Source organism: Malaclemys terrapin, chromosome 1 (genome assembly GCF_027887155.1).
Source record: "Malaclemys terrapin pileata isolate rMalTer1 chromosome 1, rMalTer1.hap1, whole genome shotgun sequence".
NCBI lineage: Eukaryota > Metazoa > Chordata > Testudines > Emydidae > Malaclemys > Malaclemys terrapin.
Window position 1 is genome coordinate 337,036,449 of NC_071505.1, and position 27,830 is coordinate 337,064,278.

General features: G+C 42.7%; 1 protein-coding gene across 2 annotated transcripts; it reads right to left on the reverse strand.

The window, feature by feature from the left end:
* AQP11 (aquaporin 11) lies at positions 1 to 25,347 on the reverse strand. Of its 2 annotated transcripts, XM_054017461.1 has the most exons (3): positions 24,224 to 25,347; positions 4,332 to 4,448; positions 1 to 2,423 (listed from the first exon to the last, which is right to left on the reverse strand). In XM_054017461.1, the coding sequence occupies exons 1-3, from the start codon at positions 24,819 to 24,821 to the stop codon at positions 2,371 to 2,373; spliced, it is 768 nt and encodes a 255-aa protein (XP_053873436.1). In that variant the 5' UTR covers positions 24,822 to 25,347; the 3' UTR covers positions 1 to 2,370. The 2 variants fall into 2 exon arrangements, with proteins under 2 accessions (XP_053873436.1, XP_053873425.1); XM_054017450.1 differs by lacking the exon at positions 1 to 2,423 and having other exon boundaries at positions 3,623 to 4,448.
* Positions 25,348 to 27,830: the final 2,483 nt, after the last annotated feature.

A 27,830-nucleotide genomic window follows, 5' to 3' on the forward strand; every position in this document is an offset into this window, starting at 1 on the left:
TATACAAGCAACGATTTTATTGAGAACAAAACACTAGATTTAAAACAAATTATCTGACGCATTAACAATATGTAATTTACCTCCAGAACACTTGTAAAAATAAGAGATTAAGAAAAATATCTGTTCAGTAAGGCTTAATTCATTCAATACCAAGTATTTTTATAGTGCAAAAACAATCTGATCTGTTCCTACAGCAAAAGGAGGGCTGCAGCGTAATCAAGGCCAGGAATTTATATTTGTGTTTAAAAGGCAGATTTGATTCATCCATAGCTTTATATTTCTGAAATATTGATGAAATTTTTTTTTGCTTTGTGGGCAATTTGACGCATCATCCGTTAAGTAATCTTGGTGTTAACAGATTGTTTTGTTTATATAAGACTGTACTGAGTAGCAGTTTCACTTTACCAAAGGACAGATTTAAAAGCTTACAAGAAAAATAACGGGGCAGCATCAAATCTGTAAACAGACCAATATTATTAGGTCAACACTGATAATTTGCTAAACTCTAAGCTTGAGTCTAGGTTACTGCTCAGAGTTCAGTTTTGCAGGTCTCACTATTTTTTTGTTTAAGATTTTAAATGAATTAGGGGTGAGTCATCTCTTTTTGTCAGTCATCTTAAAGAGTCTGGAAATCCCTAACAGCAACGTGTCAAATCAAAATAATTTCCAGTGTCTCTCTGGCTGTTCCTAAATGCATTATATTGTGTGCTGGGAGAAAGAGATCAGGGATTTGCAACATTTGCAGATCTGGACTAAGGCAGACTAAGTATGTTGAAGAGGTGACATTTGTCTTTCAGTTTTATATCTTACTAACACAGCAATACTTGGATTGGCTCTGAAGTAAGCCCACTCCTCATCTTAAATTGAGAGGAAATTTAGCTGAGATGAGGCTAGAAGGCCATTTGTAACATCTTACATATGCACAGCTATTTAAAACAAAAAAGGCAAAATGTGCTTATCTGTGGCAGTACTACTTGCTCTGAAAATTAACCAGACTGGCCCTAGGCAAAATACCTAGTGGTGTCCATAAAATATTCACCTTATGGCTTTTTAAAGTCTGGGTGAGGTTACTGTTTTATACCAGAATCTAATTGTGCAAAATCTCCTGACTGCTTTGTGAGAGTCCTGTGCTTCAGTATCTGTTATGTATAAAACTTGTTAACTTTATCCCCTTTCAAACCTGCTAAACATAAATGGAAAAATACAACCAGCCCCTCTACATAAAATTTTAAACAAAATTATGTTTTTGCCCAGATGAGAGGGGGCAAAGCATTTTCTATGTTAATTATATTATAAAAACAGAGAAAAATGTCATATGACAATGCAAACAGTACTGTGGAATGCTCACAACCTGTGAGTGGTCGTCACCACAAGCAAAGGTGTACTCGGACCAGTTTGGCCTGGTGGACAGCAGGAGTACGTTTTCTGCTCTGCTGGTATTTTTTGTATGGCAGAGTACTGCTCCATGTCAAAGAAAAGTACTAAAGCCTAAACATGCCCATTGAGAGCCCTTAAAGAGACATAGTGGAGTCACAAATGATTCAAGCTCTCTGAATAGTATTCAGAGTATGTTGTCCAATTGTATTGATTAACTCTCCTATCAGACTCCTTGTGCTCGTAATACTGACTAGTCTTAGGCAAAGTTAACAATAGAAAATGAGCTGCTGTCAATCAGGACCAAAAATTAATTACTTAGTACTCAGAAAAAGAGTGGACAAAAATAATTGAAGTATGGGCCTGATTCTGCAATTTTTACTATCATGTAGGATTGGGCCCTAATGAGCCAATAAACGATAGCGAGGAGGCAGATTCCTCACAAGAGGAAAAGGTGGGTTAGTACTTATCAGTAACTCGTCTTTTTTGAGAGTGTCACCTCTGCATGTTCACACTTGTGGGAAATGGTGCCTCTCGTGTTGAGCTTTGGAATTTTTCTAGCGAGTAGCATCCTGTGGGGCCACATGCCCCACCAGTAGTGGCAGATACCTAACCTCTTCAGATAACTTTTGTCTCTCTCTCTACAATTGACATTGTATATAGGTTTGAAAGAAAGGTCAATGAATGGCATTTTGGATTAAATTTAAAGGGGCAAGTTAATTTTGCAATAGTGTTTTTCCTCATATACATGGCTTAACTGAGAAATATGTGATAAACACTTCCAATCTTGTTCTCACCATACCAATTTGTTACTGTAATTAAGTTCTACTGTAAAGTTCTGACTGTATTTCAAAACAAAATCATCTGGAAAGCCTGTAGGGAAATCAGTGTATCAAGGTGTCTTCCCTCTATGTACTCTGTTGCTGCAATTCAGTTCTGTTTTTAAGAGTCTCTTTTTAACACATGTAGTTCTAGAGTTCACCATTTTAAAATATCTCAGAATATCAGAGGAAGGATTTCACCCCACACAATGGCCACAAGTACTGAACCTGATGGGACAAAATACAAAAAGGCAGTTAAGTAAATACATTTGAGGAACGTAAGTCCAGGTTCTATGTACAGTAAAAGAGATTTTAAAATATGTTTGTGAGTCTAAAGAACAGTGGAGACTGCTTAAAAAAAAAAAAAAAAGGCAATTCCTTGTAGAAAGGGACATGCAAATTTAGTGCCTGGCAAAGAATCACAGCCAACCTGGTTTCCTGCAAAGAGAAATCTTGCAGAACCTGTACAAGATCACAGCATTAATTAATTCTTCTCTGTCAGATTTCTTTCCCTAAGAATAGATTATTCAAAACAGACACAGATTGTGTGGAAAAATCTACTTTTAAAAGCCAAACAGAGCATATGTAGTTTAACTGACTTGAAAATACAACAATAATCCAAAAACTTTGAAGTTATGTGCCAACTGATCCAAGTTACAAGGCTTAGGAGCATTCAGCACACTGACTTTGTTTACTCTGCCTCCACACACATCCTTTTCCAGTTTTCCATACTTTGACATGCCAGCTTCTTTTCAAAGGTAGTCATGTCACATTGGATCTGTGGGGGAGGCGAGGACTGACATGTAGAAGTAGAGTACGTTAACAGGGCTTTTTTAAAATGAGGTACTGTCTTGTGTGATGTTGCTAAGTTGCTCTTTTAATATCCTCATTTTGTACTTAAAAATGACATCTTACCACTACAGGCCAGTTCTAGCCTCCAGTGGGGTTCCATGACAGCTGTGACATCACCAAAGTAGGGCATGTTTAGATTTCATGGAGTGGAAGCTGCCAAGTCTGGACTTTAATAAGGAGGAGGAAAAAGTACATTTTCACATTAATAACACACTGGGTGTTCTCCTGTTCTTATTTTGAGCAATTAGCCCAATACTTAAGAAAAATCTAGATTTCTTAGTTTGTGTGTGTGTTGCAATTAAGCAGTACAGAATCTAACTAGATGGATACAAGCTGACCAATTTCTGTCCATTTACAAATTCTCTCAGGCTATTTTTCACTTTCACAGCTCACCCTCCCTTTTAGGATCTGCCAGAACCCAGCACATGTGGCTGATATTTTGCTAGAACCTGTACAGCCCTACAGTATGTTGCACATCTCAAACAACCAGAATTTTAAAACTGAGGCACCAGGGCCAAATGAAAGACAGCTATATCAGATTGGAATATCATTCTGGCAGAGCAAAGTAGATAAGGTGTGTCAGTTTAAAATTGACCAGTTAAAATGGATCTGCCTGTATTGCACACCAATTTGGAATGTTGCCGTTGTTCCTTTCAAAGCACCCTGCAAGCATACAGACTTTACATGTGTAAATTAATGATCACATAGTCAAAGAAAATGATACCTCACTTCTTATAAGAAAGAAAAGAATCCCCAAAATAATAATAATTCCAACAGCTAAGTTAATATGGCAGTAAGGCTGAGATATAAATCTCAGTCGGACAATTCAAAGTTATGTTCCCTACAGCAAACCTTACTAAATCATATGTATGTCAGATGATGTGTAAGATATCTTTTATTGGACCAACTTCTGATGGTGCAAGAGACAAGCTTTCAAGCTGACACAGAGCTCATGCTTGTCTCTTTCACCATCAGAAGTTGGTTCAATGAAAGATACAATCTCATCCACCTAAGTCATATGTACTACTTCTATGTGGCATAAGATTAAAAACTCACTCTATATATGCAAGAAGGACAAATTATGATTCCTCTGGGAACCATAACTTTGAATGTTCTGACTTGAATCAAGTTCTAACCTTAACATTGCATTAATGTAGCTTTTTGGATTCAATTTGAAATGAAAAACTAGTAGATTGTGAAAATAAAGGACATTGATTTCTTTCCCTGAATCACGTGTTGTTACAATATGTTTTTTCAAGGGCAAAAAAGCATAAAGGCACTTACCTAAGGAAGGTGCCATCCAATACACTAGTGAATAATCCCAGAATTTGTCATGGAAACAACTTGCATGTAATGAAAAGGCCAATGCTGGGTTAAATATTGCTCCAGTGAGGTTTCCTCCTGCAATAAGTTTTAAACAAAATTAAACTAAATCATCTCTCTTGACTTGTATTTTTTTGAGCGGAAATATTTGGTATGGGGACACAAATGTTAATTCAAGATACTACATTAAATGGATGTTTTGTTACACTGGTAATAAACAGCACTAGCAGAACTGATTTTAAAGACAGTTTAATTCTGATTTGGTTTGTCTGGTCAGGTGAACTGGGCAGATCTGTTTTTAAAACAAGTTTTAAAAAAACATGCTCTAACACAGGCTATAACTCAGCCCCCTTCTGACCAGATCTGAGTTTCCAATGTAGATAGTGATAAGCCCTATCTCTGTCACTGTCCTTGATCGGTACTATATAGTATCAGTTCTTCTGCGAGTGCCCCCTGCACAGTCAGTCTCTTGGGATGCGCTGACGTGGTGCAGCTAGGACAGTGAAACCTTCTGTAGTAATGCCTGTTAGAAGTGCCTTGCCCCTCCCATCCCCAGATCCTGTGGCAGCAGTTAGGGAGGTGTGGCTAAAGGAAGATCATTGGCACCATTACCACCTCAGTTCCTTCCAACTGCCACAACATTAGGCCACCTTAGAGCTGTTTGTCTCCGTAATTAGTGCAATTGTCTAAGAATAAATAAATAAATGTTAGTTGCAGTGTTGTATTAGTTAGTATAGTTACACTTAGTAAAAAAATTAAACTAAACATTAAAACAACATAGTTAACTTACTGATCATGACAGAGGTCAAAGTGAAGAAGCACAGCTTCAAAAAATGTGCATTGTTTCTGGCAGTCTTTCCTTCCTTCCTTCCTTCCTTCCTGTCTAGCAGATCATTATCCCTTGAGAGCATAAATGAGTGGCTACCACTGAGAGAACCTTGGAAAATACTCTCAGGGCCAACGATAGCCCGAACAGGAGCACTCTGTATTGTTAGTGGTCGTGTCCCAGAGTGAATCTGAGAAATGGTGTATGAGCAGGTATGATCGAGATGTGAAAATAGGCATCCTGGAGGTCGAGGGCCAAAAACCAGTCTCCCTGTTCCAGTGCTGGAATGATCATCAATAAAGGTGACCATCTTGAATTTTTAAGCCTTGACAAACTTTTTGAGAGCTCTGAGGTCTAGTATGGGTCTCCAACCTCTCTTCCTTTTGGGTATTAGGAAATGACGAGAGTAGAACCCTTGCCTCATAGATGTTGAGGAACTGGTTCTATAGCTCCGAACTGGAAGAGGCAATCTATCTCTTGTCATAGCAAATTCTTGTGAGAAGGATCCCTGAAGAGGGAAGGGGAAGAGTGTTGTGGTGTGGGTAGGGAGGTAAAATGAATGGATTCCCTGGTTCGAACAATCTCTAGGACTTATCAGGTTTGTCAAGGCTCAATAATTCAAGATGGTCCCCTTATCGACAATCATTCCAACATTGGAACAGGAAGACTGGATATCAAAATGCTGATGGTGGGTGTCCTTAACTTCCTCCAGTGGTATCAGAAGGGTGTCTGCCACCCTCTTTGGCAGCTCCTGGATGAGATGAAAGTGATCTGCCCAAAGATGGTGGGGGAGGCATGATGGCTTTGTCTGGAGAAGAGGAGGATATGGTCCTTGGTGTCACTTCCTCCTCAGTATTGGCTTCCCGTTCCTCTATGTCTTGAGGTGGTTCCAAAGCCCTGGATGCTGCAGCTGAGAGAGCATACTGAGAGGATTCTCAGGCAAAGCTTGAAGCTTGAGAGAGTCCCAGTATTGCCATTGGGGTGGCATACAGCCTGGTGGTGATGCCCATGAGTGGCTGTACCAAGATGTTGGTGATGGGGCCATCTGTGGGTATTGGGCTCACTGTCTGAACCCTCTCTAGAGAGCAGAGGGACAAGGACTCGGGTGCATCCAGCATGTGGAGGTCGCTGGAATGGTGGGATTCTGCCAGTACTAATCATCCTGGCATCAATGGTGATGCCATGGGGGAAGGAGGCCTTGTCCACACTGGTCTTTCTGGTGCCAGGTGAGCTGTCGCTGGCAGCTCAGAAGCGGACTCGCATACAAGGAGCATCTTTTTAGAGTGCTTACTCTTGTCCTTTGGTACCCATGACCTGGTGCCCGTGCCCATCAGGTCCATGGGCCTGTCAGCGATACCAGTTGCCATCGGTCTTCATGAGGCATGGGTGCCAGACTGAGATGGTCTGAGTGCTGAAGATACTGAGCAAGATGGTGATCGCTTATGGCTATTTTTGGGCTCACTGACCTCTTCCTCTCTCTTAGATGATTTGTGAGAGGGGTCCAGAGCCTGTTTCTTCAATCCACATCCCTAAGATGTAGAAGGCTGTGGGGAAGACTTATGTCCAGAGAGCTGCCTCCATGAAAATGATCTTCTGGCGGAGTTCTCTGTCTTTGCACGATTTTGGCTGGAGTTGTTGGCAAAGAGCACACTTCTGTTGTATGTGGCCTTCCCAGAGCCAGTGAGAGTGGTTATCCGCAATTGGGATCGCCTCTTTACAGGTGCATAAGAACGGCCATACTGGGTCAGAACAAAGATCCAATTAGCCCAGTATCCTGTCTTCTGTGGCCAATGCCAGGTGCCCCAGAGGGAATGAATGGAACAGGTAATCAAGTGATCCATCCCCTGTCGCCATTCCCAGCTTCTGGCAAACAGAGGCTAGGGATACTATCCCTGCCCATCCTGGCTAATAGCCATTGATGGACCTATCCTCCATGAATTTATCTAGTTCTTTTTTTAACCCTGTTATATTCTTGGTGCGGCACTTCTTGAAGCCTGGTGAACTGGGCATACCCTGTTGGGGAGGGAAGGGTCCCCAGCAGGTAAAAAGGGAGGAAAGAAAATAAAGTCTCTTTTTCTCTCTTTTGTTTTTTTTAGGGTAAATAAGAAAGGGGAAAACTATAACTAAAACTATAAGTATAGTATAACTATAAGGGGTAAACAGTGAGGTGGCAAAGTTTGCAGATGATACTAAACTGCTCAAGATAGTTAAGACCAAAGCAGACTGTGAAGAACTTCAAAAAGATCTCACAAAACTAAGTGATTGGGCAACAAAATGGCAAATGAAATTTAATGTGGATAAATGTAAAGTAATGCACATTGGAAAAAATAACCCCAACTATACATACAATATGATGGGGGCTAATTTAGCTAAAGCGAATCAGGAAAAAGATCTTGGAGTCATCATGGATAGTTCTCTGAAGATGTCCACACAGTGTGCAGCAGCAGTCAAAAAAGCAAACAGGATGTTAGGGATCATTGAAAAGGGGATAGAGAATAAGACTGAGAATATATTATTGCCCTTATATAAATTGATGGTACGCCCACATCTCGAATACTGCATACAGATGTGATCTCCTCATCTCAAAAAAGATATACTGGCACTAGAAAAGGTTCAGAAAAGGGCAACTAAAATGATTAGGGGTTTGGAACAAGTCCCATATCAGGAGAGATTAAAGAGGCTAGAACTCTTCAGCTTGGAAAAGAGGAGACTAAGGGGGGATATGATATAAAATCATGAGTGATGTGGAGAAAGTGGATAAGGAAAAGTTATTTACTTATTCCCATAATACAAGAACTAGGGGTCACCAAATGAAATTAATGGGCAGCAGGTTTAAAACAAATAAAAGAAAGTTCTTTTTCACGCAGCGCACAGTCAACTGGTGGAACTCCTTACCTGAGGAGGTTATGAAGGCTAGGACTATAATAGCGTTTAAAAGAGAACTGGATAAATTCATGGTGGTTAAGTCCATTAATGGCTATTAGCCAGGATGGGTAAGGAACCCTAGCCTCTGTCTGTCAGAGGATAGAGATGGATGGCAGGAGAGAGATCACTTGATCATTTCCTGTTGGTCCACTCTCTCTGGGGCACCTGGCATTGGCCACTGTCGGTAGACAGGATACTGGGCTAGATGGACCTTTGGTCTGACCCGGTACGGCCATTCTTATGTTCTTATGTTATGTTCTTAAGTAGGAGACTAATTAACTGTAGGCATGTAAAATAAGAAACAATAGTCTTAACGGACTGCTAACGGCTCTGTCTCTAGCCTGGGGCGCTTGAGAAGGAACTGAGGTGGGTTAGCCTGCGCAGGCTGGCTAGCCTCATGGAGCAGCACGAGACAGCACAAGCCTAATGGATACTGCTACCGAAGTTCTCCAATCAGCAGCGCAGGGATGCAAGCACACCTACACTGGAATACTGTGACATTCTGTACCCCAAAGCAACACCCTGGCACCCCCGTATTTACTATGGCAATATGATTGATATGTTTTATATGAAGTATGTCATGTAAGATGTCAAAGGAAAAGTTATGGTTTGCTGAATAGGATACTATGTACCCATACTTCAAATGTGCTTGCTCCTGGGTAACACCCACAAGGTAGTTTACATCCAGTCTAACCAGCACATTGTGGATGAACCATTCAAGGTAATGGCCCATTAAGAAACACAATAGGCCATGACAAGGCCACCCGGGGGTGGGGGGCAATTGGGGCAATTTGCCCCAGGCCCCGGGCTCCACATGGACCCCGCGAACCCTGGCCAAGAATCCCTTTCCTGGCTAGAGGCGCCTTTTTAATTTTTAGTCACCTACCAGTGCTGCGGCACTTTGGCGGCAGGGGGTCCTTCACCTCGCTCCGGGACTTCGGCGGCACTTCGGCGGTGGGAGGTCCTTCAGTGCCGCGGAAGACCCAGAGCCAGTGAAGGACCCGCCGCTGAAGACTTGGAGCGCCGCCCGGTGAATACAAGCTCCCCCCGCTTTGCCCCAGGCCTCCTGAATCCTCTGGGCGGCCCTGGGCCATGGAAGAAGGGTATCCCCACCTGATGGACTTTCCTGTGAACATTCTAGCCAGAATAAGGATAACGGCCCCTGCTATGACTCATTGAAGTATGCAATGGCATGTGACTAGATCATGTGATTCTGGACTCCATCTTGTGCCTGTGCTTTTCCCACAAATTGTGCTGGGGAGTGGGGACTTTGCTTGGAGCAATGAAGTTCCCTCCACATGAAAGAAGCTATAAAATGGGGAAGTGATATCATCACTTGCCCTCACTCCCCCCACAACTCAACACCTGGAAACACCTGAGGAACAAAGACTGAATGGGGAAGGTAGTCCCAGGCGGGAAAGAGGGAAGACTGGTTAACTGTTTGTACCATCAGAGTGAGACACTGCTTGATTCAAATCCTGTCTAGTTTATAGAACAGATTGCGGTTTTGTTTTGTATGTTAGGTAATCTACTTTGATCTGAATGCTATTATTTATAATCACTTAAAAACTATCTTTCTGTAGTTAATAACTCTGTTTTATATTTTTTACCTATAACAGTGTGTTGTTTGAAGTGAAAGGGAAATTTGCTCAGGAATAGGGGCTGGTGCTTTGTCCTCTCCACATTGAGGGAGAGGCAGACTGGGTAATAACTTGCACTGGTCAGGCTTCTGATCAGGGAAAGACAGTACAGCTCTGGGGAGCTGGGGGAAACTGGTCGGAGCCTCTCTATTGTTAGTTCATGAGTGGCTAGGAGAAGCATTCATGTAACTGTAGCTTGGTGTGTCCCTGCTTATGTATGGCTGTATAAGAGCAAGACCTAGAGGATTGCAGCTTGTCACAGCCTCACAGTATGAGAGGGGGCCCAGACTGGTATGCCAGAGGACTCAGCGATACCCCAGTTCCAGGCTGCACCCCGGGGAAGTCCATCACAAGCATTTATAGGGACACTACTCAAAGAAGAATCAATGATTAGCTTACCCATATTTTTTCCAAAACCTAATTTAGATAAGGAAGATGCTAGATTACATTCCTTGAGATGAAAAAAAGAATACTCTCATATTACCTGGATAGAATTAAAGACTTCAGAGCTTCTCCCAGGTTGTTTATCTCCTTATACCGGTTCTTCAAAGGGTAGGCCATTTCAGCTCAACCATTATTTGGATGGGTCAGACTCTGTATTGCGGAATGTTTCAGGAAAGCTTTGCTTTCCTCTCCAGGTCCTGTTAGAGCTCATAGTACTAGAGGAATGGCTATGTCTACAACATTTTTCAAGCACATTTCCATTGTTGAAATTTGCAAGACCGCTATGTGGAGAACAATCCATGCTTTTACAAGTCACTTCTGCACTAGATTTAGAATCCAGGTCCAATGCTCATTTTGGCAGGTCAGTATTTCAATCATTGTTCAATTAGGACTTGTCCCTCCTTTACTGTACAGTAACTCCTCACTTAACGTCGTCCCGGTTAATGTTATACAGTTATAAATAATAAATAAATGTTATGTTGCTGATCAATTAGAGAACATGCTCGTTTAAAGTTGCGCAATGCTCCCTTATAATGTTGTTTGGCAGCCGCCTGCTTTATCCACTGCTTGCAGAAAGAGCAGCTCGTTGGACCAACTGGTGGGGACTTGGAACGAGGGTGGACTGGCAGTGTCCCTAAGTTCCCTGTGTGGCAGCCACCCAGCAGGCTATCAACTGCTGGGCAGTTCAGCTGTCCCTCCCCCCACTGCCGTGTGCTGCTCCTGCCCTCTGCCTTGGAGCTGCTCCCAGAAGCCTCCTGCTTGTTATGCAGAGACAGTGGGGAGAAGAGAGGTGTTAATCTCAGGCTCCTTTACCCCATCTCCACAGAGCGGGGGGGAAGACATGACAGGGCTCAGAACGGAGGGAGCTTGCTGGCAGCAGCTGCTGTCTCAACTTGCTGATCTACTTAAAAAGGCAGTGTACTTAGAGTGGGGTCAACGTACTTAAAGGGGCAATGCACATCTCTCTCTCTCTCTTGCACACACACGGTGTGTGTCTCTGTCTCTCCCTCACTCTCTCTCTCTCACACACACACACACACACACACACACACACACACACACACACACACACACACACACAGTGTGTGTCTCTCTCTCTGCCATGCTGTGTCTCCTCCCTCCATTCCTGCTGCTTTGTAGAGTGAGGCTACATTAACAACAATGTGTTAACCCCTGAGTGCTCAGCCGAGTGCTAGATCATCATTTAGCAGTAAGGCATTCCCTGGGAAATATGCCACCCTCTTCCACCCTCTGACTTCACCACTTCAACCAAGCTTCACAATCATCATTGCTGGGTACAATATTAAATTGTTCATTTAAAATTTAGTGTGTTCCCTGGAACCTAACCCTCCCATTTACATTAATTCTTATGGGGAAATTGGATTCATTTAACATTGTTTCACTTAAAGTAGCGTTTTTCAGGAACATAACAACGTTAAGTGAGAAGTTACTGTACTGCTTTCCAAACTTTCCCAAGGGTGGAAATATGCAAAGGGCACTCTAAGAAGAAAAGTAGGTTGGTTATTTGTAACTGGAATTCTTTGATATACACTCTGCATATTCCCACTCCCTGTCTGCCTTCCCTGCTTCTGTGGAGTCCTAATTGTATCATTACTTGGTATTCTGCTTTAGCGTTTATTCTCCAGTGCGCACTCTCGGTCAGGAAGAGAAAGGAGAGGACCAAAGTGCTTCTAACAGGCACTGCTACTGGAAGGTTCCATCACTGTAGCTGCACCGTGTCAGCACATCCCAGGAGTGTGAATATGCACAGTGCATACTGAAGAACTTCAGTTACAAGTAACCTCCATTTCTAATTGCTGTTCAATGGAGAAAATTTATTAAAAAACTAATTTTATTCTATTTTTTGTTCCATTTACTTAATGATTTATTATGAAACCTTTTGCCTTAGCAAGTAGGTGTTACTTTTCAAAAGTTAATAAACATAACTGCATACATAACCTACAGTGAGGTAAATTAAAAAAAAAAAAAAAAAACTACTGCTGCTGTTACTGCCCAACCCCCAAACAATAAACCAGAAACTGAAGCATATAAATGTACTTTGCATCTTTCCCTGTAGACTACCCTAAAAACCTTGGCCAAATGCCCAAAGGGAGCAAATTCCAAAGGTTACAGACTATAGATTGAGAGATTCTGACCTCTGTACCTTGGGAATTCAGTGTAATAAGCCATCACTTTAAGCTTCCATGAAATCTGAAACACAATGCCCAGACTGCACGACACACCCCACACCAAATGATAATAGAACACGAAAACAGGGATCACAATTTTAATGTTAGGCTAACAATAACTTTTTAATGGAATTTTTAACATTCGTAGAATCACAGAATCATAGGGCTGGAAAGGACCTTGAGAAGTCATCAAGTCCAGCCCCCTGCACTGTGGGAGGCTCAAGTAAACCTAGACCATCCCTGACAGGTGTTTGCCCCATTTGTTTTTAAATGCTTACAGTGATGGGGGCTCCACAAAGTCCCTTGGAAGCCTATTCCAGAGTTTAATTACTATTATAGTTAGAAAGCTTTTCCTAATATCTAACCTAAATCTCCCTTTCTGCAAATTAAGCCCATTACTTCTTGTCCTACTTTCAGTGGACATGGAGAACAATTGATCACCATCCCGTTTATAACTGCCCTTAATATATTGGAAGACTTATCACGTCATCCCTCAGTCGTCTTTTCTCAAGACTAAACATGCCCAGTTTTTTTAACCTTTCCTCGTGGGTCAGGTTTTCTAAACCTTTTATCATTTTTGTTGCTCACCTCTGGTCTCTTTCCAGTTTGTCCACAGCCTTCCTAAATTGTGGTGCCCAGAATTGGACACAGTACTCCAGCTGGGGCCTCACCAGTGTCAAGTAAAGCACAACAATTACCTCCTGTGTCTTACATACAACACTCCTGTTAATACACCTCAGAATCATAACAGTCTTGTTCACAGCTGCGTCACATTGATGACTCATACGCTGTTTGTGGTCTGCTCTAACCCCCAGATCCTTTTCAGCAGTTTTACTACTTAGACAGTTATTCCCCATTTTGTTGTTATGCCTTCGATTTTTCCTTCCCAAGTGAAGTACTTTGCACTTGTCTTCACTGACTTTCATCTGGCTGAATTCAGATCAATTCTCCAATTTGACAAAGTCATTTTTAATTTTAAGCCTGTCTTCCAAAGTGCTTGCAACCCCGCCCAGCGAGGCGTCATCTGCAAATTTTATAAGCATACTCTCTACTCCATTATCGAAGTCATTAATGAAAATGTTGAATAGTACTGGACCCAGGACTGACCGCTGCAGGACCACACTAGATATGCCCTCCCAATTTGACAACAAGCCATTGATAACTACTCTTTGAGTATGATCTTTCAATCAGTTGTGCACCCACCTTATAGTAAATTCATCTAGACCACATTTACCTAGTTTGCTTATGAGAATGTCAGGTTTCAAAAGTCTTACTAAAATCAAGGTATATCACGTCTACTGCTTCCCCCCTATGCACTAGGTCAGTAATCCTATCAAAGAAGGAAATTAACTTGCTTTGGCATGTTTTGTTCTTGACAAAACCATGCTGACTATTCCTTATAACCTCATTATCCTCCAGGTGCTTACGAATTGATTGTTTAATAATTTGCTCCAGTATCTTTCCAGGTACATTATCTTATAGTAAGTAATTGCTAGGCAATAATGGGCAGGTGGAGGGAAACATCATCAAATTTGCCTTATGCATTACTTTTTTCATTTTTTTTAAAACTCTTAGGCTAAACATAGGGATGATCTTGAGAGATGTCAAGCACTTTCACCTCCTATTGACTTCAAATGGAAATGAAGATGCTCAGCATTTCTCAGGATTAGGCCCATAAAGACAAATGAAGTACATTATGGAGGCTAAATTCATCATTAGTGTAATACCACTTGCATCAGTGGAGTTATACTGGGGATAATTTGGCTTTTTTGGTTTTAACTTTTGATGTGTATTCTGGTGGTGGCCATTTTGCTGAAGAGTGATATGTGCAGACCAGAATTTTCATGCTGCTAAACTGCCTGTGTTTGATCATGTGTGAGAGGGTTGTTTTTGCAGATTTTACCCAGAGTTAAAGTCTTTTAAAGCTTGCTTCTAATTTTCCATGGATGAATAAATCAGCATGAACAATGAACCCTTACTTTGTATGAATGTTAGACTGACTGCAGTGATTCCTACTTTTTGTCCCAGCTGATCGTTACCTCCTTCTGATATCCCATTCTGATTAACCGACTGGTATCACAACGTGAAATCTAAATAAGAGAAGCTCCAAGATAATGCAGCGCTGATGAGCTCAAAAAGGAATATTATGTTTTGCCACTATTGACATGTTATGAAATAATGTAAAAAAATATATAAAAATGAAAATAAATTCCTAAATGAAATTTCAAAATTCCAAAATGAACATTTCTCATTTTGAAATACATCTATTTCCTGGGGACGTTCATTGAAATCAAAACTTTTTTAAAAATGCCTTGATTTAAAAAAAAAAAGGCACTTTTCATTAAACTTTTCTTACTACATTTCCACCCAGCTCTATATAAACTGTCTAGAAGCTTATGCAATTTCTTCTGCACTACCTCCACAGGAATTTCTGACATATCTGCCATGTGACACAGAAGTTGCTGAAACATATTGAAATCATCAGTTTGAACAGAAGGGGCACTATTGCCTTGTCTGGTGAAGAAGAGGAGGGTACTTCTCCGATTGCAGGTGTTCTTCCTCCTCACTTTCTTGTTCTTCTGATCATGCCGTGCCAGCTGTCCCTCTTGGGAAGCTCTATGAAGTTTCATAGGAGAGGAAAATTTATTCTAGAGAAGGCTGTAGAGGTAGGTTTTCTCACCAGCTGTATACCTCAAGGGCCAACATAGGACAGTATAGGGGTAAGATACAGGGAGCCACAGGGGTGGATATAAAGGCATGTGTTCTTCCTTAGAGCCCATAGATCTATGCCTCTAGTGACAGGGGATACATCCCTATTGTAATCAGAAGGGGAGGCAGAAAAAGAGTATTCCTCCTCTACTAGTGGGGCCACACTAACCAGGATCCTACAGTGAGCTTGTCTCTCCCACCACCAGAGCTGAAAGACTCGGATAAGAAAATAAGAGTGTTGTCACTCATCTAAAACTGAATTTCAGCTCCTGTTAAATCCTGCTAGAAGTAAAGGGATGTTTCAGAAAATTGACTGAATAAAGAAAGAGTTAAATCTCTTAACTTAAAGATGGCTTGAGAATTTCCTGCCACTAAAACAAAAACAATATAACCATAAAGTTGAAGAGTTACAATACCTCTACAAGCAAGCAAACAAACAGCTAATCCTCCCACCAGAGACAACAACAGTGGTGGGGTGACAGATGGCATGGATATCCCTATTCTGGCACCAGACCACCTACCCCACAGTACATCAACAGAAAGGGCTACTTTTCTATGGTTACGCAAGCTCTGGTAGATCACTGGGAACTCTTTACCGACATTAGCGTGGGCTGGTCTGGGAAGGCGCATGACGCTTGCATCTTTAAGAACACAGGACTGTTCAGGAAGCTGCAAGCATGAACTTTCTTTCCCGCCCGGCCGATTACCATTGGGAATTTTGAAATGCCTATAGTGATCCTGGGTGACCCAGCCTAGCCCTTGCTCCCACGGCTCATGAAGCCATACACTGGCCACCTTGACAGCTCCAAGGAGCATTCAACTACAGGCTCAGCCGGAGCAGAATGCTGGTGTTGTTTACCACTCCGTCCACTCATTTCTCTGAACCATCTGAGACTGAGACCACCCAACTGATTTCACATGAACTATCAGATGGTAACAATTTCCTGTCACCTCTGAACTGAGCTAAACTAAACTAGCCATGCAGAGTCCATAGGCGCTACATCCCCTTATTGGGGTTAATAGGTTATCATGGTAATTATACGGAAAGTCATGACCTGGTCATGGAGGATAAAGGGTAAAAGTTACAAATTGATAGTAAAGGAGAGGGCCAAAAGTCACAGACGCACTATTTTAATTTTAAAATACTTTTTTTTTTATAATAAAATTGTGTAAAACTATTTATATCTACTATCCCAGTACTTCCAGTTCAGTTCTGTAGTAGCACCAGAGCAGTAAGGCAGACAGAATAGATCTGCTGCTGCCATTCCTTCACCACTTTTCTGCTTCAGCCACTGCAGACACTTCAAAAACCAGCAAAGTAAAATCTGTGACATCTTAAAAAAACCCAAACCATAGAGATCATAGACTAGGATATACTCACCCGTCTTCCTCAAAATGGCACACCACAAGCTCAAAACAAAATAGCAAATGTGTGCATTTTTCATGTCATTATAAATCAAACAAAATAAAATAGTTGCTAGAGATCTCATTACCTAAGGCCTCATCTAAACTAGCCTGTTTCTGATTTAAAAAAATTCCAACTGTCGCAAATACCAGCGCGTCTCATAAATTATTACGATGGTGGGAGTGCTAGCGAAGACAAAATAACGACAGCCCATCGGCATTTTTCCTTGTATTGTGTAAACATACTTTAAAATGGTGGTGGGTGCTTGAAGCTTTGTCTATTCTAGTGGTCCCACCATTGATACCAATGGTGAAGTTGCACCAATGGGAAATTTTTCAGGGAAAAAAACAAAAACGTAGCAGAGATATGTTAGACGCCCCACCTTCCACTGCCCACATACCTGAGCTCTCAGTGAAACTGGTTTGACTGTTTGTTATTGCATGCCAAAATTCCCAAGTGTCAAAAATTACCATTTTTAAAAAAAATATGGAAATCAAGGAGTCTTAGACTTCCATGACAAAAATGCAGCCTTACCCATTGACAATCCTCTGAGCTATCGTTTTCCTATGAAGGCTTATTTGAGCATTGCCTATAATATAGTTTGGCAATATAAAATGAAGTTCATATTAATTTCTATAACTTTAAAACATGGCTGTCTTTTCTAGCTAAGCTATTCAGTGAGCTGGGGTGGTTCGATTTTGTAGCTCCCACAATGCACGGCTGAATGCTGCACGTACATTGCATATTTAAAGTGATGGCAGTGTATTATTTCCTTATCTTCCAATATCTGCTGACAACAGACCAACATCACTGCTGATCATGAGGAAAATCAATATTTTTTCTGTTTAGTGTTTAATCAAAATGTTTAATGTTTCACAGTGAAGTTTTTATATCACTAAGCATAGAATCTACTTCAGCTAAGACAAACTACTCTGACATCTTCGTGTTTGATGTTCCAGAGCCAAAGTATTTGTAATGAATATTTCAGGATTATACCAGTATTTAATAAAAAATATTGAATTAGATACTGAGGGTGAAATCCTGTCTTAAAATGTGTAATTCTAGGAATGAAAACTGCAGCTTGTGGTAAAGACGGAAGGAAATGTGCTACTGGGAAAACATTGCCGTTCTGTCAAAAAGCATGTATGCTAGCTGCCTTCTGGTTTCCATCATCTAGCCAGTAGTCTATGCCACTTCGTGTTAAGGAGATCCTATCCTGATGTTGGGAAGCATATGGCCTGCATACACTCGTCTCTTCCCTACCTTCCTATGCCATCATAATAATACAAGGCAGGCCCTTAAATATTAGATGGCCATCTCTGCAGACATGGAACTCTTGTAAATATATGACTAGAATGAGGGATGCTATTTTGTAGTTTATACAACATGTTTAGGCTGCTCATTGGGAACAATGGACAAATCAGATTGGGCAGTATAGGTCAGGCATGAAAATGAGACTTTTCCCCCTGCTCTTTTATATTTAGAAAAGGAAGAAAAGAGGAGGAGCTGGAAGATATATGTAAAAAGAGACACACAGAAAAAGAGTTATGAAACTTTCCAACATACAAAAGATTTTCTAAAAACATTAAACAGGTAGTTAGCTTATCATGCAAAAAGTACAGAAATTTTTTTACTTGCCGGGTTTTAATTTCATTTTTGCCTGTAAGGGGCAGCAGGTTTAAAACAAACAAAAGGAAGTATTTTTTTCACACAACACATAGTCAACCTGTAGAACTCTTTGCCAGAGGATGTTGTGAAAGCCAAGAGTATACTAGAGTTCAAAAAAGAACTAGGTAAGTTCATGGAGGATAGTTCCATCAATGGCTATTAGCCAGGATGAACAGGGATGGTGTCCCTAGCCTCTGTTTGCCAGAAGCTGAGAATGGGTGACAGGGGTTGGATCACTTGATGATTACATGTTCTGTTCATTCCCTCTGCAGCACCTGGCATTGGCCACTGTTGGAAGACAGGATACTGAGCTAGATGGACCTTTGGTCTGACCCTGTGTGGCCATTCTTATGTTATGTTCTTATGATCTATCCTACAAACTTTTTCAAAGGAAGGACTCAACAATTTTAGGGGTAGGAGCTATTGTGCAGGAACACAGCTCCCATTCCTCCATTAAAAGCTAAGAGAAATTATTCTTGGGGGACCAGTGTTCCCACAAAGGCCCTCCCTTCCTTTGAAGTGGAGACTTACAAGCCAAAGGAACATGAAGTGGTAGCAGCAGTAGGAGAAAGTGCCTTGCAGCCCCTAATGGGAAGAGGCAGGAAAAATAAAAACATAGATTTAACATAAAATTTCTCTTTAAATGTCTTGATTTTCTAAATTGTATGACTGCATCATATATTACAAAATTTTCTGGGAAAGTACCCCAGCTCCCACCTCTTATTTGTTTTACATTAAAACAGATTGTCCATCATGGTCGGAATGGAAGTGTGGAAAAGCAGAGATGTGTAGCTGGGTAGAGGTGCACACATACTTTTACACTTTTGTTTTGCTGACCAAAGGTCTGCTTTTGGACATTTTTCCTGTCATCCTTACAGTATTCTCTTTTCCTTACAGTGACTCATCACCACATCATAATGCAGCACTACATTACTCCACAATGTAATGGTATCCACCAAAACTGGTGAGCTCCCTAATTTACCTTGATCTATTTTAACTACTGTTTAGGGGGTAAATTATATTTTGACCTTCTTTTGGCTATTGATCTAATTAATGAAGGGAGTCACCTGAAACAGTAATGAAACAAAGAATGATTCTCACCCTAAAAGTTTGCTTCAATTTTTTCTTTGCTCTTTCCCTCCCACATCCTCAATCCAGGAATTTTTAACCCTCCCGCCTCTCCCCTCTGTTCTCCTCCATCCTTTGTTGCTTCTTTCCCCTTGTGCTTTCTTTCGTCCCCTCCTCTTAATAATATTGTAGTTGCTAGAACAACTTAATGTTCATAAAACAGAGTAGGAGGAGATTTTCTGGCTCCTGTTCTCCTTCTATTTCCGAAGAGGACCACGTAGCCAAATTTCGTGAATGAGGGATCAGCTCCTCTTCAACCCAGATAATAGCATAGTAGATAATGGAGTATTAGAAGTTTAAGCAGTAGTCCTCCATACCTAGTTTTGCTTAGTAAATAGAGAACTTCTATAATCTTTTGTTATACAGATAATGATTAACAAAACATTTTAAAAGGTTATTTTACATACAGTATAAATTTTAGATTGAAAAGTCTTCAAGGTAGTATCACTGTATTTCTATTTGTTCTCTGAGGTACCTCACACACTTTTGGGCAGTTTTAAATATTGAGATATTTATTTCTAAACCAAAAATGTAATTTGAACCTTAATAAAACACTATTTAAAAAAAAATCTACAAGCCATAAAAATTCAAGTTATACTTTAAAAACAAAAACAGAAAGGAACACCAGAAAATATAGAAATGCAAAGTTAAGGTACCTCAAACAACCTTGAACTTTGCCCTCATATTTGTATCTCTCTGGGCTCCCTGCATTCAAGGATGATACATGTCTGTAGGTATCACAGCCAGTTCACATTTTGAGATACTGGTCTCATGTAAACATAAGGATAATGCATCAAAATATTCTTTATTAGTTTGACAAGTGTAGTTTTAATACTATATAACACTTCATAGTACAACAGTAAATATTTTGTAGTATGTTTTTTAAAATAATGGTAATATTGCACATCACTTAATAAGCTCTTTGCCCTTGAATTTTGATGGTCAGGAAGACTGGGGGTTATTGTGAAAATTATGGGGTGTGAAAGGTACAGAAGCTGTATTTCCATTTTTACATTATGCTTTTTAAATATAAGTGCCTTCTTCCAAACAGAAAATATTTAAAGACCTAAATTACATGGGACCAATTACTCATGAGTTTTTTGGTACGTCCATAAATACTATATGAAGAGTAACAAGGGAGAAAAGGTTGGGTTTTATAAAAGCTGTTTGTACTTTCAAAAAGTGAAAGAATATGACATTGAGGGCTTCCAAATTTATTGTCTCTCAATCTCTCCCTATCAAAGTCATTCAGTTTACAAATAACAATGATTTTTCTAACTTTCTTGCACATCATCAGCAGTTAATTTGACCCATCTGATATGTATATTAGTGGTGGTTAAAATAAATTGAGGTGTATACCTGTAACACCACTCTTTTGGGTCAGGTTTACTGGTAATTATATATAAGAAGGAAATAACCCAGCTAGACTTTAGGATCCTAGTGAAAAAAATTTGGTGATAGCAGTTTATGATTAAGTGCCCAGGTGAAAATTGCCTTATAACTACCAGAGATAAACAGGGTTTATGAATTGTCCCCAAGTATGCTGCTAGGTACTTTACAGCATACAAGTCTCTGTCCAGAACAGGAAAAAAGGGAAAAAATCCTTTAAAAAAATTGTACACAAAACAAAATTTGTTATGGAGCAAATAATAAACAAACAGCTTTTTTTTTTTAAAAACAATCACTTTTTAGCGTATAGTCTCACCTACACTTGCAGCACAAAGCTCTTGAATGTACTAGATCATAAAACATTCACTTTAGGCTGAAGCCTGACATATAAGGAATGTACTCGGATACTTCTGGGTCATTCATTACTGAAGCACGTCAGTTTGAAAAGCACACCCATGATTTAGCTTTTAAAAACGAACCATCTAATTTAGTTCAAATTCACAGATTTAGTACACTTTTCGTAACACAAGTAAAACAATGTAAAATTTTTTTAAAATGGCAAATTATTACTCCACATTATGATCTAATCCAGGGGTTCTCAACCTTTTTCTTTCTGAGGCTCCCCCAACATGCCACAAAAACTTCACAGCCCGCCTGTGCCACAATAACTATTTTTCTGCATATAAAAGCCAGGGCCAGCATTAGGGGGTAGAAATCCGGGCAACTGCCTGGGGCCCCCCGCCACAGGGGGCCCCACAATGCTTAGTTGCTCAGACTTCAGCGTCAGCCTTGGGTGGTGGGGTTTACGGCCCCAGGCTTCAGCCCCATACAGCTGGGATTCATCTTTCTGCCCTGGGCCCCAGCAAGTCTAATGCCGGCTCCTCTTGGCAGACTCCTTGAAATCTGCTTGTGGCCCACCCAGTGGGCCCCGGACTCCTGGTTGAGAACCACCGGTCTAATCTATTTGGTATTTGTTGGAGAAAAAAACTGAATGCTTGAAATACATAACAATGAAAATGGCCCAGTTTAATAATTTATAAATATTAATCTGCAGCATTGTGAATTAGGATACCAAAGCCTAAACAAGCTTTTGGACTCCTCCCTCATGATTATCTCATTCACCTACACATGATTTTCAGTAATATCTGAAAAGAACATTAAGGTTGCAAAGTCAAGCATTCAAGCTAAGAAATACCATAATTACATTTGCCTGGGCAACCATAATTCAGCCTTTTTTCACGCATGCATTATAACTGTCTTGCCCAATATCACATAGGAAGACTGTGGCAGAAAGAGAACTCAGCTCTCCAGAATCCCAGTCCAATTGCCTTAACAGCGGGAGACCATTCTTTCTCTTCTTGCAACCCACTGCCTCATTCAGTGTCCATCCTGTGCACTAAATGAGGCAGGGATCCAGTAAAACAAATAGCAGGTAATCATGTAATTAACGACTGTATCATAATGTTACATAAAGAAGGATGAATTACAACTGCTCAGGCAACCTTAGTTCTAGAATTTCCTAACTTTTGAGTGGTTGATTTTGTGACCTTAATGTTCTTTTAATGTAGTTTTTTTAAAATATGTAATATCCCAGTGTTTTTTTAAAAAAAATTAAAAAATACAAACATTCCATCAGGTTGAGCCATACTGACCTGCATAGATGATCAGTAGGGCTGGAACCCAAGAGCATTAGATCCACAGTGCAAAAGTACCATTTGAGTTAAGTAGTAGCAGTAACAAGCTACTATCCTCTATGAGGACCAGCCACATGACATGACACATACTTTGGCTTACACATGTATTTGCTAGACAGCAGAGGAATGTTAGTAATCAGGAATCTTGTTTTCTATTTTATTAGCATAATACACCCCTCTTCTAAGACTTTTGCTCAAAGATTCAGGTGAGACACTTAAAATCTGTTAAGAAGCATCACCACGTTGCCTTTGTCCTCAAAAATTCACTTCAGAATGTAGTTCAAAATTGCTAAACTTGTTTCTTCAAATATTCATGGACTTGCTCCAGTCTTCTTGGTCTTGTTTTGACTAGAATTGCTGGTTGTGCTGTAACTTGAATTAACTGATTGCCAATTAATACTACCATATATATTTGAGAGACATTTGTTCCTGATCATGGTTAGAGTCCTGCATGGATACAAAATTTGTATCCACAGCCGATCAGCAATCCGCAAACATAGTCCACGGATATCTGCTGATTTGCAGGGATCTAGTCATGGTTTACCTGAGGTCTCAGAGTAATATACCTAATTAAATCATACTGGTGTAAACCATGCTTTACTTGTGTGTAGCATTACTATGTTAAGGGTTTGCACATTGATGTAGCTCAGGAGTTCTCAACCAGGGGTCCGGGCCCCCCTGGGGGGGCCGCAAGCAGGTTTCAGGGGGTCTGCCAAGCAGGGTCGGCATTAGATTTGCTGGAGCCCAGGGCGGAAAGTTCAAGCCCCACCATGTGGGACAGACGCCCAAGGCCCCAAGCCCCACCACCCAGCACTGAAGCCGAAGCCTGAGCAACTTGCAGGGCCCCCTGTGGCATGGGAACCTGGGAGGCAATTGCCCTGCTTGCCCCCCCAACGCAGGCTCTGGCTTTTAATCTACTGGATATGCAGAAAAAGACAGGTTTCAGAGTAACAGCCGTGTTAGTCTGTATCCGCAAAAAGAAGAACAGGAGTACTTGTGGCACCTTAGAGACTAACAAATTTATTAGAGCATAAGCTTTCGTGGACTACAGCCCACTTCTTCGGATGCATATAGATTGGAACATATATTGAGGAGATATATATACACACATACAGAGAGCAACTCCCACCTGTTTATGCTCTCTGTATGTGTGTATATATATCTCCTCAATATATGTTCCATTCTATATGCATCCGAAGAAGTGGGCTGTAGTCCACGAAAGCTTATGCTCTAATAAATTTGTTAGTCTCTAAGGTGCCACAAGTACTCCTGTTCTTCTTTTTGCAGAAAAAGAGTGGCTGTGGCACAGGTGGGCCAGGAAGTTTTTATAGCATTTTGGGAGGGCCTCAAAAAGAAAAAGATTGAGAACCCCTGATGTAGCTGATGTAGTTAAACTGATGCAAATTAATTGACACAAGTTGCATGAAAGATGTCATGTAATATAAAGTTGTATTATGAAAGGATTTTTCTGTGCGTTTCAGTAAAATATTTAAAAGAACCATCTGGAGAAACTCTTTTTACTTAGTTTTACCCATTTGTGTTTTAGACTCAAATTCTTTAGAACAGAGATTTCACTTCACTTCATTCTCATGCCCCAATCCTGGAATGGGATCTATACAGGTAGACCTTTACATCTATATACAGTCCGAATGAAGTATCCCTATCCCGTTCAGTTTACTGGATCAAGGTCTTGTTCAGTGTATTTTGTCCGCTGTAAAGCACAACAACAGCACTACAGAAACAATTTTGCATGCACACATTTTTTAACACATCACATAATTCAAAAATATGTATAACTTGAAACAATCATGGACAAAAAAAAAAAAGGTAACTAACCTCCATACACCAGCATAGTAATGAGAAGAGCAATTAGGTGGACTCTGAGCCTGGGTTTAACTGCCTCAAATTGAAGTATGGTCAGCTGGAACACAGTGGAGAAGAGCAGCTCTATGCAAAAAGCCTGGGTCTCGGTGGTTTGGATAGGATTACAGCAGCCCTCGGCCAGTGCCTCAGAGTGCACCTTGATGATCCCCATGGACCAGATACAGTGCATGTAAATTCTAGCCAGCACTGCACCAGCAAACTGGGCTCCAATCTTCAGCCCGCCCTGTTTGACTGAGATCCCACCATCCAAGATTTGTTGCAGGGTGCCACAGGGGTTGCATGTGCTGCCAGTCAGAGTCAATCCATGCAGGACAGTAAAAACATAGGTGAGGGTGAGGGCAACGTGTGGCTTGGGCTGCACATTGGCCAGCAGCCGGAGCTCATTGGTGCAGGCACAGATTTGGAAAGTGGCAAACAGCTCCAGGAGAAACGTGCGAGGGTGAAGGCGTCGGGAGTGCATTTGGCGTCGGGTTAGCTTCCGGCACCCTCCTACCAACATCATGGTGCCAACCATCAGCAGAAGCGAGATCCAGGTCTCATCCAAACCCATAGTGAGGCCCAGGCTGAGAGAGGCTAGGACTTCTCCCAGCGCAGGGGCAATTGCACTCAGGTCCTGGGCTCACCCCTCTCCAGCCCTGCTGCCTATGAGGGGGGACTCTGTTTCTCCACAGCCAGTCAGGGGAGTGTCTCAACTCCCCCCTTCTCCTGCCAAGCTCCCCCCACAGCCTGTCAGGGGAGTGTCTCAGTTCCCCCCACAGCCTGTCAGGGGGTGTCTCAGCTCCCCCCACAGCCTGTCAGGGGAGTGTCTCAGTTCCCCCCACAGCCTGTCAGGGGGGTGTCTCAGCTCCCTCCACAGCCTGTCAGGGGGTGTCTCAGCTCCCCCCTCTCCTGCCAAACTCCCCCCACAGCCTGTCAGGGGGTGTCTCAGCTCCCCCCACAGCCTGTCAGGGGGGTGTCTCAGCTCCCCCCTCTCCTGCCAAACTCCCCCCACAGCCTGTCAGGGGGTGTCTCAGCTCCCCCCACAGCCTGTCAGGGAGTGTCTCAGCTCCCCCCACAGCCTGTCAGGGGGTGTCTCAGCTCCCCCCACAGCCGGTCGCTACCTCTCCTCTCCGCAGTGCCTATGTGGCAAAGCGTCCCGTCCCGTCCCCTCCCGTCCCCGCTAGGAGGAGCCTCCACCAAACGGCAGCTGGCGGCCCCGCGGCTGGACCCGGGGGAAGCAGCCTTTGCTCCGGGCCAGCGGCCGCCTGGCGGGTTAGAAACAGACCGAGACCGAGACCGAGCCGGAGCCAACCGGCGCGTGCGCAGACAGCGCGTTCCCTCCGGTGCCTGGCTCCCGAGCTGGCCGCAGCGAGCTCGCGCTGCTGCCTGTGACCGTTGGTCCGGCGAGTGACGGTCACGCGCTCGCTGAGAGCCGGGTCCCCTCAGGGGAGGGAGGGGCTTGGTCCGGTGCCTATGGCCAGGGGCGGGTGGCAGGGGTCCCGTCTCACTGATCTACCCCCCCACCCAGGCTCCACCACAGGCGGGTGCCCCCAGCACACCACTATGGGGAGACGCCTCCTCCCCACGCCACCCGTTATCCATGAAAGCACTACAGAGAAAAAACATTCAAATACCTACAAGAACCTACGTGCATGCTAATAAGCTTACCAGAGATCACCCTAACCTTAACGGGGATTCTGGTATGGGTAGCCCCTCAACCCTCCACCCAAATCAGAGTCCTTGTGTGGTTATAGGTTCATCACAGCTTCAGCTGAGAACAAGCACACTCAGTCCACTCTTTATACCTTTTAGGGACCTTTGATGTAGAGCTTCCAGAAGCAGGTGATTAGTACACAATGGATCTCTCTCCACATGATGCATCTTCAAAAGTTTGGCTTGGGTAGCAAAAATTTGCATTTCCCTCACCTCAAAGTTCTTTTTTAGGAAATCCACTTCACACGTATTGTTACAAATAGCCCTTTGACTTTCCTAATACCTTCCAAAGATTGCATCAATCTTGTTATCCTGCTAAAGAAACCCCAGACAACCTCAAAATCGTATATAAGCATTTGCTTATACAGTGAACTCCAAATGTCCTGTTTCTGGTACAGTATGTACATTCTAGTTCACCAAAGAGTGTCACGTGAGGTCTTAAATGAAAGCTGGGGTCACACTGCTCATTAATACTATTCACAGGTGGCGAGTTCTATGGGCCTGTGGTGCCTGGGCAGCAGGAATATTCCTGGTGCCCAGGCTCCACGGGACCGGCTCCAGCACTGTCCGAGGCTGGGTCTCTCCCTCGGCCTCGGGTGCCCCTATTTAAAACAGCCTGGGCCCCCCGCTCCCACCAGCAGCACAGTGGAGCTGAGCAGCTTCCTGCCTGCTCACTCCACGTGGCTACTGACCCCTCTCTGCAGCCCAGGGGGGGGGTGTCTGTGTCCTGCCCCAAGCACCCCTGCAGCCAATGGGAAACTGTGGGGGCAGGGCCTGGGGATAGCAGCATATGGAGACTCCCGGCCTGCCCTGCCTAGGAGCTCCAGGTAAGCGCTGCACACGCACACACCCCCTCCCAGAGCCTGCACCTCTCCTTTGGCCTCCAAACTCAGTTCCAGAGCCTGCACCCCTCAACCTCTCCTGCACCCCCAGCCCCTGTCCCAGCCTGCATCCAGCACCCAAACTCTGTCCCAGAGTCTGCACTTGTACCCCCTTCCCACACACGCCCTCCTGCCCCCAAACTCCCTCCCAGAGCTTGCACCCCTCACCCCCTCCTACACCACCACCACTTGCCCCAGCCCAGAGCCTACACCCAAACTCCCTCCCAGAGCCTGCACCCCTGACCCTCTCCTGCACCCCCATACCCTGCCGCAGACCGGAGCCTGCACCCAGCACCCAAACTCCATCCCAGAGCCTGCATCCCAGACCCCCTCCCCCACCCAAACTCCCTCCCAGAGCCCAACTTCTCACCTGTCCTGCACCCCAATCCCCTGCCCCAGGCCAGGGCCTGCACCCCAGACCTCCTCCTCCCACCCAAACTCCCTCCCAAAGCCTTAGGCAGGTGGGGGCTGGAGTTGGGGGGGGTTCTGGGCATCACCAAAAGTTCTACAAACCTGCATCCCCTTATACTAGTGTGAAATGTATGTAGAGATACTATGTAAGGAGTTACATATGCACACTGAAAATATGTTCTTAACTTCTGTATCACAGCAGACGTGGAGAAGAAGGTTTTCTGTCAGACGAGATGTTTATTCACCTTTCTCTCTGTCGGATGTAAGTTAAGCATTGTAAGCTAACACAATGGATGCCTATTTACATATGAAGTTATCTAAGAGATGTGAAGTCCACAGGGAAGCAGCACATAGGAAAAGAAACCATGAGGGACAATCAGTGAACTTTGGGGATATAAATAGAAGGCAAACAACACACACCCTTATCCTGCCCCTTAGGAATTAAATAGGCAGTTCCTTTACACTCATCAAAGTGGGATCTCAATCAACCTTGGTTGAAACAGTGCGGAGGACCTTGGAGGTGAGATAAACGTCTTTAGACAGGAGGTTAACCAGTTAAGTTTAGTCTCTAGAAA